At 37.6% G+C, this 15,754-nt stretch overlaps 1 protein-coding gene across 17 annotated transcripts in view; it reads right to left on the bottom strand.

Moving 5' to 3' along the window:
- Positions 1-891: 891 nt before the first annotated feature.
- Positions 892-15,754, bottom strand: part of LOC122551329 (microtubule-associated protein 2) — a 261,856-nt gene continuing 246,993 nt past the window's right edge. For 16 of the 17 annotated variants that reach the window (XM_087988737.1, XM_043693043.2, XM_043693046.2 and 13 more), the window contains 4 exons: positions 14,525-14,617; positions 6,166-6,247; positions 5,949-6,061; positions 892-3,175 (listed from right to left, as the gene is read on the bottom strand). In XM_087988737.1, the coding sequence (XP_087844863.1) occupies positions 2,960-3,175; positions 5,949-6,061; positions 6,166-6,247; positions 14,525-14,617 (504 nt within the window). In that variant the 3' untranslated portion in view covers positions 892-2,959. The remainder of the gene's footprint in view (positions 3,176-5,948; positions 6,062-6,165; positions 6,248-14,524; positions 14,618-15,754) is intronic. The other variant, XM_043693048.2, reaches the window with a different exon arrangement.

Genomic DNA, 15,754 nt, shown 5'->3' with positions numbered 1-15,754 from the left:
AGGTGAAAGTTTGTTCAGAATAAGAATGAGCTCGGACTGACATCAATGCCCAAGCAGCATTGCCTAGCACAACAAAGCCAATGGAGGGCTCTCTGATTCCACAGTGAGCAGTCACCTTTTTGTCTAGCCAACTGTAGCAATTTCTGAGAAGGAATCAGATGGAATAGGTCAGGAGAGGTGGAGAAGGGTCCCCAGAAAGTGCAGAGGTCGGTAGTTTGGGAGGATGAGTGGGTGAATACCATTGCATGCAATAGTAAGAATTGCAGTCTGTTCGCCTTGGTGAGAAGTGTTGCACTTGCAGCGTTAAGAATTAGTAATGCTGGGCTTGTAGGTGAGAGTTAGCAAAGAGAAAATGGTGGTGCCTACTTTTGCAGTGTACAGGTCATTAACCTAATTCCTGTACCATCCAGTATTGCATTTAACCCTGGACACCGCACAAACCCACACAGAAATCTCTGCCCAGGCTGGCTGAGTCTGGTGGTGTTGACTCCTTTGGCAGTCTGGAAGAAACAACACTTCTCTTCTCTAGATTACCTGGTACTCAAGCACCTCCAGGTCCCTATCCGAAAAACAAGTGCCACTTTACACCTTTCTAGGCTGTGCTCTATTATATAATCCCATTATAATGTCACCAATGTTCAAATATAGATAATCTAAGTAATTTTGGATTATTTAATTGAACCTTTCATTCAATTATCCCTCAAAAGTAAATTTTGTGGAACATTGTGAAAGCAAACTGTAATGCCAGTCTTGTAATTTTTGTCTGGATGAGGTTTTATTTTTGAGACAGTATGAACTGCTGGATGATAGATTTAAGCTCAATCTGCAAAGGGCTGCCTGATCTCACATAATGTCTACAAATGCCCCAGTTTCAAAATAAGTCACACAGAATTTTATTTGTGTCAGATGATAAGCAATTTATTCTGGAATTACTCTACAGCAACAAACACAAGTGCAAATTTGACTGAAAACATGTACAAGCTAACACTAGCCAATCCCAAAATTTCATTCTGTTTTAACAGACTCCAGAATGACAGGACTCGAAACACCTTCTCTAAAGCACATTAAAATTCCACAGCATATACCGGGACGCAGTATCTTATTTTTGCCCCTTTTGTCCCCTCATCACTTGTAAAAAGTTGAAGTAAAATATTTTTTTCAAAACTTTGTTGGAGTATTGTGGCAGGAAATTAAAATCATTAAACCTCAGACCTTCATTTAATACCTGACTTTCACAAAGTTCCCACTAATTCCTGTTACACAGTATCCTGAATTGTTCAATAGAAGCTGTATTTTCAAAATGAAAAAATATGCATTTTTTCAACATATTCAGATAATCTTAAAATACATCATTGTTTTCTACAGCAAAAGATTAATTTACTTTCCAATGCATTTTACAGGCTCGTGAAAAAGATGGTCTAATTTGTTTAATATTTGTTAAAGACACTGTCCAGTTTGAGTACAATAATAAATATCTGCATGGACCCTTGGCAGCAGACTGCAGCATTTACAAGACATACTTTCAATTACAGTTTTTATTAGCTCTGACATACCATCTATCCGGCTCTGTGAAACAAGGTACTACCTCTCAACACCATCTGAGATTGCATTCTAAGCTTTCATCAATCCTTCTTCAGTTAAAACTGACTTCTTAAGATGTTAATTTGAACTAAAAATTAAGAATAAAATCTATGGAGATGACTTATAAATTCAGGACTGTATGATTACAGTCATTCTGAATTGAAGTCAATAAATCCGAACAAAAAATACTCCAACTATATATATTATATATGTTATATAATATACATATTTTAAAAGCACCTTCTTTCATATGCCCCACTACTTAAATAGGCTCGCCAAATGAAGTAAACAAAAAAACAGCGTACACCAAATGCTATTGTGACCCCTTCAGTACATCAAAACTCTACAAAGCGATTGTTTGAAATCTTTTTAACCTAGCAATACATCAACAAACTTGCATCTGGCACTAAAACAAGGTCATAGCTTTGGGTTGTTATAGTAAGCTCGTCATGCTAATTTTTATCAGAGATAAATCTAACAAGTATAACTGCTAACAGCTACCTTATTCTAAACAGTAACACCAAAAGGTGCAGAAACACAGATACTGTGAATAAAAGCATAACTTCAAGTATATAAGGGATAACACAACTCGCCACATAGGATATTATACTGTATCAAACAGCTGATCAAACAGAATATGAAAAGTAGGCATATATAGAAATCTAGCAATGAACTGACACATTCTAATCAGATACATATCCTCAGCATAGGAAATGCATCCTATTTAAAGTAGCTGCATGATAGTTTTGAGCAACTTCATTCCCATTTTTGTTACTTGTTTGTAAAAATGCCAAACACCATGACCTTGCGAACAGGCACAATAACCTGGTGTTCATGTCATGCTTTGACATTAATACTCCTGCTGCTTACCATACGAGACTGCTTTTCTTTCCTGAACTTAAAGTCCAGGGATTCTTTACATATATTACTAGTTTCTGGACTTCAGCTTTTATTCCCAGGTAAAACATGTATGCAATAATTTATTTGTCTTGCAATAAATATTATCAATAGACATCTTCCCTTATCTATTGGGGAAAACTTGCTTAATATTGAATGAGTAACTAGGAATAAAGCATGTCAACTGCTTTCAGAATTCTGATCCATTTCAACTCTGCCTTTAGCCATTAAACAATGTAAATACATTTCTCATCAGTCCATGCAAGTTGAGCTGAAAAATAACATTGCTATGTGTGATGTACAGCAGTTGTACCCATTTAAAGCCAGAAACCTGGCGTAATGGAAACAAGATTTTGTTTTTATTCACTACAGTCTTAGGACATGATCAATATTTAATTCAAAGGAATAAACACAATCCCACTTTGAGCTTGTGAAGGCTCAAAGCACATGCTACAAACAATTTAAATTGTGGACAGCAAAATCACAATCCTTGCTTGGCTAACGCAGCAGTAACGTCATCAGCAAGTGTGGCCAGTTGCGGTGATTCCATTAGATTGATGCTGCCAGAAGAGGAGACATTGCTCAGCCTATGAGGGGTTGTGGCACCAGATCGTCCTGGCGACTGAGTGATGATATCCGCTCCATGGTCCACACGTGCCTTGGCATTCTCACGAAAGCTAAGCTTATGACTTTCAATCTGTTAAGAAAATAAAGAGCACATGCAGATCACTGGTGGAAACAATAGGAGTTAGAAAGAAAGAAGTTATAATGTGATTTTCCCCGTGATACCATATCAAGATTTCAATTTTAGTATATCACCGCAAAAACATTGTTTTTCCACGTTTCCCAGATGTCAGGAATGCAGCCAAATTACCAAGATACATGCAAAACTGGGGCATTAAAGAGTAAGATGGGCATTTGAGTTCAAATATCAAAATACAGCATAGATTTGTTGAGGTGTTACAAGAAATTCTAATACAGTTAGAAACTTTAGATATTCATTTCTCAGCAGCAGCAGGAGAGGCAACAGAGGGGACCTGGCAGCTGCTGGGAAGTTACATTTCCCTTTTAAAGGGCTTAGCTCGAGCGTCAGTGACCTTCATTTCTCAGCAGCAACGCGAGATATATTTGGGCAATGGCTGAAGCAGAGACACTACACGTGTAGTGTTTCCTACCTGCCCTCCTCCTCTACCTAAAAAAAAAAGGATTCTGTGGTGTGTTGATAAGGTAAGGCACTTCATCTCTGACCGGCTTGAGGGGGTATTGGAGAGGGAGGGGGAGGATCCAGTTGTTGTAGACCACATTGGGATTAACAACATAGGCAAGGTGAGGAAGGAGGACCTGTTTGGAGATTATCAAACACTAGGAACGAAATTAAGGAACAGGTCCTCAAGGGTCATAATCTCCAGATTATTGCCTGTATTCTCTGTATTGTGAGATATTTTAAAAAAGGTAAATTTTTAAACACTTATCTATTAATTGGTTATTTTAAAAAGACCATAGCAGATAAATATTAGAACTTATTTAACTTTAACTTATATAAAGTATTACACTAATTAGCTGGGTAGAGATGGCTGGGCAGGTGATATGCTGTAGCTGTATGATGTGGGAGCTGGCTGATCCCATTGTGAATGGCAGTGAGCACATCTGCAACAAGTGTTGGTTGCTGGAAGAACTCCAGTGCAGGATTGATGATCCGGAATGTAAGCTTCAAACACTGTGGCATATCTGGGAGGGTGAAGAGTTACCTGGAAGCTTTGTTTCAAGAGGCTCTTACACCTGGTAGATTAAATAATTCAAATTCAGTTAGTGATCAGGGACAACAGGGTGTGATTGCAAGTGAGGCATGTAGGGGGATCCTGAGTTCAGAAGTAGAGGACCCTCAGCTTTTCACCTTGTCCAACAGGTATGAGATACTTGCTCCCTGTGTGGATGAGGAAGAGAGCTGTGGACAGGATGAGCCATCTGACCATGGCGCCATGGTGAAGGCGGCCATTCAAGAGGGGGGAGCAAAAAGACAAGTGATAGTTTTCGGGGATTCTATAATTAGGGGGATAGATAGTATCCTTTGCAAGCTGGATTGGGAGTCCCGCAAGATGTGTTGCCTACCCGGTGCTAGGGTGCACTTCATCTCTGACTGGTTTGAGGGGGTATTGGCAAGGAAGGGGGAGGATCCAGTTGTTGTAGTCCACATTGGGATTAACAACATAGGACCTGTTTGGGGATTATCAAGCACTAGGAACGAAATTAAGGAACAGGTCCTCAAGGGTCATAATCTCCAGTTTATTGCCTGAGCCATGTGAAACTTGGCTTAGGGATAAGAAAAATAGGGAAGTAAACACGTGGCTGAGGGAATGGTGGGAAAGAGGGGCTCCATTTCATGTGGCATTGGCATCAGATTTGGAACCTGGGGATCTATACCAATGGGACGGTCTTCACCTGAACTGACCTGGATCCAAAGTTCTAGTGAAAAGGATAAATAGGGTGGTCACTAGGACTTTAAACTTGTGAGTCGGAGGGAAGGGAAAGGGAAAATGACAGGAAGTATGATGGTAAATTACAAGGTAAGCAGCAAGTTAGCAGGAGGGTTTAAGTTCAAGTCAGGCTATGAAAGAAGCAAAAAGGAAGGATAACTCAGGAGATATTAATAGAGATGTTGGAAATCATGAGGATAAGAAAGCTAACATAGGGACACTTTACCTGAATGCTCGTAGCATTCATAACAAGATTGAACAACACTGATGAAGCACTGAGGATGGCAAGGACACAATGTACTCTGAGTGGAGGACTTCAGTGTCCACCACCAACAGTGGCTTGGCAGCACATGTTTTGACTGAGATAGCTGAGTCCTCATGGACATAGCTTCTAGACTGGGTCTGTGGTAGGTGGTGAGGGAACCAATGAGGAAAAAATGTACTTGACTTCACCTTCATCCATCTGATGCCACAGATGCATTGTCCACGATGGCACTGGTAAAAGTGATCACCACACAGTTTGCATTGAGACGAAGTCTCATCTGCGCATTGAAAATATCTTGTATCATGTTGTGTGGCACTATCGCTGTGCTGAATGAGACATTTCAAAAAGATCTAGCAACTCAAGACTGGAAACCCATGGGATACGGAGGGCCATCTTCATCAGCAGAATCGTACCGCAACACAATCAGCAACCTCATGGCCTGGCATATACCTCACTATCATGACGTATTATTGTGACATATCACTGATTATGTTAATGCGATTTGATGTTTTAACTTCTTTTATGAGAGACATATAGCCAGAGGTCAAACTGAGCACATCCTGATAAATATAGTTCAGAAGAATGAAAAGAAAGAAAACATGAGATTGAACCTGACAGAATGAGGCTGAAGAAACTCAAGAGTGAAGAAATGTTACAAGGTATTAATTCCATCAAGTAATAACCGAATTATGCCATTAATCTTAACTTTTATTGCCCATTTCTGTCCCTACCTTTACATTTCCACCTCCTGGAGTATGACGCGTGTTATCAAGTGAGCCAACCTTAGATTGAGCTTTTTCCTTAAAATCAAGTTTCTGACTTTCAATTCTAACGTGCCCTCCACCTACAGAAAGATAATGAATCATACTTTGAAAAACATTGTAAATAAAGTGAATAGTAATGCTTGTGGCCAAGATCAGACAAAAAGTAATGAGTGACAGTCCATACCTGGCCGATAGTGAATGTTGCTGAAAGAGCCACACTTTGACGTGATGTGACTCACATCTATTTTCTTAGTAACAATTTGCACCTGAAGAACATGAGAAAAATGTTTATGTATCAATAGAAAGCTACTAATTAACCTTTGAGGACTGCAATCAAATGTTCAAGTATCAGGTTACCATCCTTTTGGTTTATTGATAAAGTAATATTTAAATATTCTGCAGTTACATGTATTCTGATTATACTTACAAACTGGTCAGTTTAACTTTGGAGTTGGGAAACATCTAGAAACAATCTTTTGGGAAAACGTCAATGGTCATGTGGAAGAGAGGTTCATTCTCTTCCCCCCCCCCCCCAAAGAGGTACAGAGAGCATTCATGAGGGCAAGGATGTTTATGTGATGGGTACCACACAATAAACATGTGTGGCATGTTATAAATCTTTGAATAAAAAGGATAACTAACATGGATACAAAATTAGCTGAGTGATAGGAAACAGTGTTTGGCACATGAATATTTTTCAGGCTGGAAGGAGGTTTGTGGTGTTGTTCTCTAGGAGTCGGTATTGGGATCCTTTCTTTTCATGACATGTATTAATGATCTAGATGTTGCAGATGTCACAACTTCAAAAAATGCAATGATAACAATGTAGAACTTCAAAAAGACATTGACAGGTTGAAGTAGTGGATAAACAGGTGATAGATGAAGTTCAATGCAGAGAAATGAGATGTGATACACAAAATAAAGAGTACTAATCTATGGTGTGCAAGAGCAGAGAGATCTGGATGTATAGATAAATAAATCATTAAAAGGTGGCAGGACAGGTAGAGGATACTGTTAAAATAAAAACACAGCAATCTAGGCTTTAGTAATAGTGGTCTAAGGTGCAAGAGATTGCACTAAATCTATATTTAAAAATCTGGTTAGACGTCAGTTGAAGTATTGTGTAGAGTTTTGCATGCCAGACTATAAAGATACTGCAAATGCACTGGAGTGCGTGCAAAACAGGTTTACAAGATTGGTTCCAGAGAAGAGAAACTTCAGGTACTGATGTTCTCAAAATCATGATGGATCCGGACAGACTAGAGAATGATAAATTGCTCCTGTTGGTAGAAGGATTGACAACCAGATGGCACAACGCTGAAGTGTTTTGTGAAGAATTAAATGTGAAGCAAGACAGAACTTTTTCACAATGTGAATGGTTTGGGTTTGGAATGAACTGCTTCGAAGTGTGATGGAGGCAAGTCTGATGGAGGTATTCAGCAGGGAATTGGACGATTATTTAAATACAAATAACATGCACAGCTGTGGGAAAAGGCAGGAGATTGGCATTAAGTCAAAATGTTCAGAGTATCAATACAGACTAGATGGGCCATATGGCCTTCTTCGACATCTTAACAATTCCAAGATTCTACTTAGTAATTTATGTGGTTAGAAAATCTGCATCATATTTTTAAAGGCACAAGGCTTTCAGCACTTAAAGGACTCGTGTGATTAAAATATCTCTGTTGGCTTTAAGCAGCAAGCATTAGGAGAACATCTATGATTTCCCAAAAATAAAAATAGTCCTAATTTGAAATTTTGTGGGAAAACAGAGTTTAGGAATCCAGCACACTCCCTGGAGAGCTGCAATGCCCAACACTGAGGATGGGCGGTGTTCCGGTTTCTGGCAATGCTGGATGCAACATTGCTTTACTAAGAACATTTCTGTCATTAAGTCAAATCATACATTACACGCAGTCAACTTGCAGCTTCTCAATTCAGCTGAATTTAAGGGAATCATGTGCTAAAGTACCCAATTGTAATTATAAATGTCATCTTTTTAGCAACCACTGATCAACAGTAGGGAATGGAGATTGCTATCTTCAATTAAACATTAGCTCAGCTAACCAAGTGGAAAGAACAGCAACAATCTGAGGAATTTATGCTATTTAGTCTCTATTAATACTTCAAATCAAAAATAACAGATTGTTATGATGCTACATGCAGTTAAAGGACAAGTTAAGTAGAGGTTAGAATTATATATTAGTTATGAAAATAACACAAGACAAAGCAAGCGAGTGGACTCATTATTTATCTTGTGTATGAGTGAGCAATGGTATGGTGAGAGGACGACGACAAAAAAGTGCATCTCATGTTCAAAACAGTTAAGACAGCTGTAATTTAACAGTTCAAAGTAAATGTTATTTGAATCCATCTCTGAGATGAGATTCCAGAAAATTGTGATGTGTTTTTTAGTTCTTTATGGTGGAAAAAAAAACATTAAGATCAATATTTTTGTCAGTTGATTTAACTAAACATCAGCGTGCTTGATGCATTTCAGAAAGTTGTTTAGTATTTGACAAGTGTTCTGTTGGCTGATCCTGAGTTCTGGGAATTATTATCCAATTTTTTTCAAGACAGATAAATTATCACTGTCATAAATAAAACATAACTATTAATTGAAAGGCTTGTCTTTTTGATGTATCGACTTTTTTTGTTGTTCTGACAGATATAACATTTGCAATAAAGCTTTTACACTGCTGAACAAACCCCGGATTTAGCAAAACTCATTAAATGACTACAAAATGTTTCGGTGACTAATCCAGTCAAGTAGCAATTAAATACTAAGGTCATTTGACAAGTCTTTCTAGATGGAAAATATAGCTGTGCAGTAATTTCATAAGTATGAGGATGACTGGAAGATTACTTACTTAAACAAGTAACTACCAGCATCTTCAAGAAAAAGAAGGCCTAGTGGTATTGAGGCTAGACTATTAATCCAGAGACCCAGGCAATATTCTGGGGTCCAGGTTCAAATCCCATCATGGAATTCAATAAAATAACCTGGATTTCAGAATCTAATGACATCTAATTGTTAACTGTCAGAAAAACAACCCTCTGATTCACTAATGTCCTTTCGGGAAAGAAATCTGCCACCCTTGTCTGGTCTGGAATTTATACAGTTCCAGATCCATAGCAATATGGTTGACTCTTAACCACCCACTCAATAATTAGGGGTGTACAATATATGCTGACTAGTGATGCCCACATCTCATGAATGAATTTTAAAAAAAGGGTTTGTTACTCCTGCAAAGTATGTTTTCATTTGTCACTATGGTAAATGCAGTTAAACATGAGAAGGTAGTTCAAGATTAAACAGTAGAAACAGAAATACAGAACAGTAACACTATAATTTAGCTGTTTAACACTGATGTATGCACTCAAAGTGGAGAAAATTAGAGACAACACATCATGCTTAAGTGGTTATTACTTCAATACAACAATTTATGTGATTGATATTCAACAATGTATTTTAGAAAGAAAATTTTTTTTTGCAATATTGAAAATGAAGGGTAGATGGTGCTCTCAATGCTAATGGCAATCAAACCATCTCTCTCACTTTGAGGACAGGAAATGCCTGAGATTAGGAATGAAGTATGTGGAAAATTGAGGCTACAAATCTTTGCCTTACCACTAGATACTACAGGATATGGCAGCAGGACTCATATTTTACTCCACTCATGAGAAAGGAGCTAGCTATTTGTTGAGTCTCTGGTAAGTGGTTAAGCTTTTTTTTTAAAATCTTAAATTTTAAGATGGTACACACATTGATCATAAAGCAAATACATAAACGTCAACACGAGAAAGGGAATAATACAAAGAAATATTTAAAATTCATTAAAGGATGTCAATTCAGGTGATCTTTCAAGAGATTCAGCACATAGGAGCTGCAGACCATTGTGATCCAGAGCAAACACATCTGCAAAGTCTGAAATTCAAGATGATTCCAGTATTTGTGCTGACAGCTGAATGACAAATGCTGAAATGCTTCAGAGAGAGATAAAGTTATCTGGAGTCTTTCTACTACGAGGTAGTCACACCACTTAGGATAGGATGTTCTGAATTATACAGGGGTCAGGGAAAGGAGGGAGTCCTGAAGAGAGTTTGGAGCATCAGCCTTTGCAATTTTCCAATGAATTTGAGGTTCTTTCATTAAAAGCCAAAAGAACTGTGGATGCTGTAAATTAGAAACAAAAACGGAAATAGCTGGAAAAGCTCGGCAGGTCTGGCAGCATCTGTGGAGAGAGACCAGAGTTAATGTTTCAGGTCCAGGAATGTTTTGAAATATTTTGAGGAAGCGTCACCGGACTTGAAACGTTAACTCTGATTTCTCTTCACAGATGCTGCCGCCAGATTTGCTGAGCTTTTCCAGCAATTTGTCTTTTTTTTCTGAGCTTCTCTTATCCTGTTTGGCGAAGAGAAAAGTTGGCAGGGTGAGTTAACAAACTGACTACGGCATACCGTACAGGAAATAATTCAACAACGGATGGGGAGAAACAAGAAATATATTAGTAGAATTAGTAGTATAGCGAGGGCAAGAGATTCCAGTCTCTGCAGCCAACAGCAAGAGTCCAAACAGCTCAGTGCCAGAGTTTAGGATATCTGTTCAGGAATGGAAAGCTACTTGCGGGGCGAGGAGATTCAGTGGTCAGAGTTCATACAGGGACCAATTATGTAGATGAAACTAGGAAAGTGGCAATACATGGAGTATAAGAAGATATGCATTAAAGTTAAAACCAGTCCCTCATAAAATTATGATCTCTGGATTGTTGCCTGAGCCACATGCAAATCAGCATAAAAATGAGAGAGATAAATCAATGGTTCAAAGATTAGTGTGGGAGAAGTGCATTCTCGTTCATGGGCCACTGGCATCACTCCTGGAGAAAGTGGGGCTTGTACCAGTGGGATAATCTACAGCTGAAGTGTGCTAGAGCCATTGTTATTTGAAAGTAATGAAGGATCAAATGTGAAAAGATGTGGTACAATAATGAATTGAAACAAGGTTAGAAGGGAAAACAGAAATATAGGAAATTAAGATTAGTAAATGGTAAGAAGGGACAGAAAGAAGAAACGAAACTAGGAAGTTACCAACGACAACTGCGCAGTAATTAGAGATGACGTGTTTCAAGAGCTCAGGATTTTGGCTAGATGCAAAGAATAGTGGGGAAAGGAAGTCACTATTTGGAGATGTCTCCAGGTTCTCTAAATGGTAACCACAAGGTGGGACAAAGTATATACAAGGAAACACTAAAATGAAGCTAAGAATTGCAGATGCTGGAAATATGAAACAAAGCAGAAATTGCTGGAGAAACTCAGGAGGTCTGGCAGCATCTGTGGAGAGAAAGAAGAGTCAATATTTTGGGCGCAGTGACTGTTCTTCAGAACTGTTTGTTTTATATTTTATTCCCATTCATTTTCTCTGTTTTTTTTTGTAATTTAGTTTTTCTCAGTGTTTTTCACAAAAGTTAATCTCTATTTCTGTAGCTTCTGAAAGTACTAGTTTCCTTCATTCATCTGCACTTATTGTTCTTTAAAGCCAATCAGAGTCCAAGAGTGTGGTGCTGGAAAAACACAGGTCAGGCAGCATCTGAGGAGGAGAATCAATGTTTTGGGCATAAGCCCTTCATCAGGAATGAGACTTGTGGGCCAAGGGGGCTGAGAGATAACTGGGAGAGGTGTGGATGGGGCTGGAGGGGTGGGGTGGAAAGAAGGTAGCTGGGAATGCGATAATTTGATGAAGGTTTGGGTAAAGGTGAAAGGTCGGACAGGAAGGTGGAGCAGGCAGGTGGGAAGGAAGATGGACAGGTGGGACAAGTCAAGAAGGCAGTGCAGAGTTGGAAGGCTGGGACTGGGATAAGGTGGGGGGAGGGGAAATGGGGAAACTGGTGAAATCCACATTGATGCCATGTGGTTGAAGGGTCCCAAGGCAGGAGATGAGGCATTCTTCCTCCAGGTGGCAGGTGGTTCGCGTTTGCTGATTGACCTTGGCGGAGTGGGCGGGAGGAGGAGTTAGAGTGTTCAGCCACAAGGTGGTGAGGTTGGTCACTGCGAGTGTCCCAGAGATGTTCTCTGAGACAATCTGCAAGCTGACATTCTGTCTCCCCAAAGTAGAGACCACATTGGGTCCAATGGATGCAGTAGATAATGTGTGTGACAGCTCAGCAATCAGTAATGGCAGACTTTTATACGAAAATTTTATCCCTATTGAATCTGGTATTATGAACGGAAGTTTAAGTGATGAGTTCTCAAATTCATTTCTATTAAATAAACATTGTTGAATATGATTCAAGTGCTGATATTGGAAAATCCACATAGCACTGTTCACAAGTGTACTGTGCAAGAATAAGTTTGGAACAAAACACTTGCACCTCTTAAACTTCTGCATCGTATCCTTTTTTGGCACTAATTTGATATGGATCAGAGCTGGAACATCATTAAACACTTATGCATGCACTTGATAAATCTGTGTGCAAATAAAACGTCTCCTTTCTTACATATTTATCAGATGTCTGTGTGTGGATCATGCAGTCGATTTCTACTTGAGTTCTGAAACTTGAGCCCTTTCTTGCTCTTCCTTCAAAATTTTCTTCCATTCCTGATCCTTCTAATTCTCTAATTCACACATCATCTTCATTTCTGCCCTCTTTACAGAGCATCATAGAGTAATTGCGGAAAGGGAGGAGATGATTTGGCTCATTGAGACTGCAGTTTCTCTTGAGCTATTTCACTGTTCCCACTGGCCATTCTTTCACCCTGCAACTCTACAATTATCTTTTTGCTTAAAGGTGCTTGCATAATTCCCCTTTCAAACTTCTGATTGAATTGTCCTCCACTATCAAAGTCCCAATTATTTTATTTTCTCTTTTCTCTTCACAGTGAATGAAATGCTGAACAAGAGTTTTAGTGATGAGTTGATTTAGTAACGATGATTTAAGAGCACAGAAGAGATTATATACTGTGACCTTGTGATTTCCATTTTTAACACTGAAGTGGATTCGGAATATATGCAATTTACTTAGAGCTGGGACTTGCAACAGATCACTGACCATTGCAAATCAGGCAATCAGGGGAATCACAAAGAATAAGAAAGGGAGAAGAGGCATTAGGGTCTGCCAGAACTTAACATTGCTACAAGGTGATTGAGGAAGAAAATTGAAACTACAAAAGAAAAATGTGCACAGTATCTAATAAAGTAAAATGAATTATTCTGCAAGGTGAAAGAAGACTTAATATTACAAACATGAGTGACACAAACATTAAAAGTCAGATGCAACTAGCATTTGATTCCTTTTAGTGACTAGTAAGTCTTCCACACTATTGCTCAATGGTAAATCAAAGAACATGCAGCCTAGAACAATAAGGACATCAACAAAATGTGATAGGAACTGTATGATTAAGCAAGACTATGGATAAATTCAGAATCTGAGTTGGTGGATATGTTTTCAAACAACCTCAGGTGTTTGTAGGGCATTGTAGGACACCACAGATTAAGAAAACTCCTTTTCAATGGATGCTTTGCAAATTAAGACTTTTTCATAAAAATCAGAAGTGGAGATTTTCATAAAAAGCAGAATTGATTCATTTCTTATCAGTAAACATTCTTCCATCTGTATCTTCAATTTATTATTTTGAAAACTGACAGGAAAGATTTAAGATGAAGGCGGCAATTAATAAAAAAAAATCATCCAAGGAGTATGCGTACATGAAGGAGGTTTCAAATACAAGGAGGGATAAAGTATGTGTTTGGAGTTTAGCACAAAGTGGTGATCAGAGGAAACTCTAATTCATGGGAGATAGGTTTTTAAAAACACTGAATCAATTTTTTAAATGGGTTCAAGAAAAATACTTGCATTTCTATAACAAATAGGAACAGAGTGATATAATGTGCAAATTTGTGGAAAAGAAACATTGCTTCCTATAAGTGTTAAATATATTTGATTTCTACATTACCATTTCTGGAAGAATTAATGAAGAAACTGGATCGAACAATATAGACAATAAAACTATATTTGACAGTGCGTAAAACATTCATTTTGTGTTCATTATACTTACTAAACTGTTCCATTGGAGATAACCAGATCATTAATATAGTTTGATGCACAATTTTAAAAATCATACGCATAAAAGCGAAATAATTCACAATTATTATTATTTGATGGGTATGAGCAGACAGATTAATAAAAAAAATTATTTTTGCTGGAAGTAAATACTCATTCCCCAGTATTGGTTCTGTAAATACTGATTGCAGAATATATTGTTACTATCTCTAAACTAAAACAATCAGAACATGATTAGACATAACTCCATTTAATGTGGACAACATAAAATGAGTGAGCACCTATCTATTGTTTTCAAAAGTCAAATAAACAGCCCACAACAACATCTCAATGTATGAAATGATGCAAAAAAAGCATTATTTTTGATCAAAAAGACAAGCAAGCAACATTGCATATGTTTTCTTGTTAAGCATTTTATACAATAGTTACAGAATTTTTTGTTTGTCAAGTAAATTGTCAGTTTTTAAAAGTAAGGAAGTGACTCACGTTTCCAACCAGGGGAGAATAACGTACGTTGTCCAGCGAGCCACATTTTGGCTGAATATGGCTAAAATCAGGTTTTACATTTGCTATATGTACCTGGAAATGATAGGCACTTTACCAATCAATATCTACACACTAGTCATTCAGTGAGAATTTGCCCACTGTATATATTAGATACATACTATTAAACATTATTATAAAAAATTGACATCCAATTTTCTACTAAATGCTTTAATTTCAATTGTGCTAAGAAAATATTCGACTATATTAAAAGCCATTAACACTTGGCAAGTGGCTTTGATTGATTATTCAGTCAAACAAACTTTTGTTGGAGAAAATTACCATTGCTCGAAGTGTTATGACTTAAAATTTCCATTTAAAGATCACTACATATAAAATTAATTTGTCACATGTATAATTCAATGAATTGTCTGACAAATAACATTCTAAACTAACAGCACAGATTTAAAAAAATATTACACCTTGCTTTAAATTACATTTTTCCGCAAATAATTGGTTTTAGCCATGAAACCTAAACAGCTTGTTTAATGATGTTGTAAAAATCAAATTAAATAAAAAGAAAATGCAGCGTAAAAAGCTTCATGTGCAAATATATGACAGCAACTAAGCCATCAAATAGATATACATAAACATGCGTACACACACACACACATACATCTATATACAGTTAATTGTGTCCTTAGGCAACCAATACTTAACCGACATCAGGGCATAAGGTTTTATTTTGCACTAACAAATTAGAATCGAAGAGTTGACTGGTCTACAAACAATTCCTTTGTGCTTTGGAATTCTAATACAACAGTTGATTACATTAGGGCACAGACACTGATTCTACAATGCAATGTAATTTCCCATCTTCCTGTTCAATGTCGTCCAATGATTGATCCAATATTAGACTTAGGTAAGAACGCATAGCTCACCATTCTTCCCATCCTACCTCCTAGCAGCAACCTAAAATAATTGACAGATACACTTTCCGAGTGAAGCAGAAGTTATGCATTGCCAAATTTAATAATACATTGATTTTATTCATTTGATTTTTCTTTGTTTCTTTACAAATTCACAAACTGGCATAAATGAGTGAAACTGAAACGTTATTTCTCATTGCAGGAGCAATTCAGTTAACTGACAGAGAATCTACCAATAAAAGGTTTATCCCATTATGCATTATGCCATACTAACAACTATTTATATATGCAATCTTCAATACCA

This window comes from Chiloscyllium plagiosum, unplaced genomic scaffold, assembly GCF_037043375.1.
Source record: "Chiloscyllium plagiosum isolate Xiang-an unplaced genomic scaffold, Cpla_swu_hap1 HiC_scaffold_7, whole genome shotgun sequence".
Lineage (NCBI taxonomy): Eukaryota > Metazoa > Chordata > Chondrichthyes > Orectolobiformes > Hemiscylliidae > Chiloscyllium > Chiloscyllium plagiosum.
The sequence above is the reverse complement of the archived record's forward strand: the minus strand, read 5'-3'. Positions and strand labels throughout refer to the sequence as shown.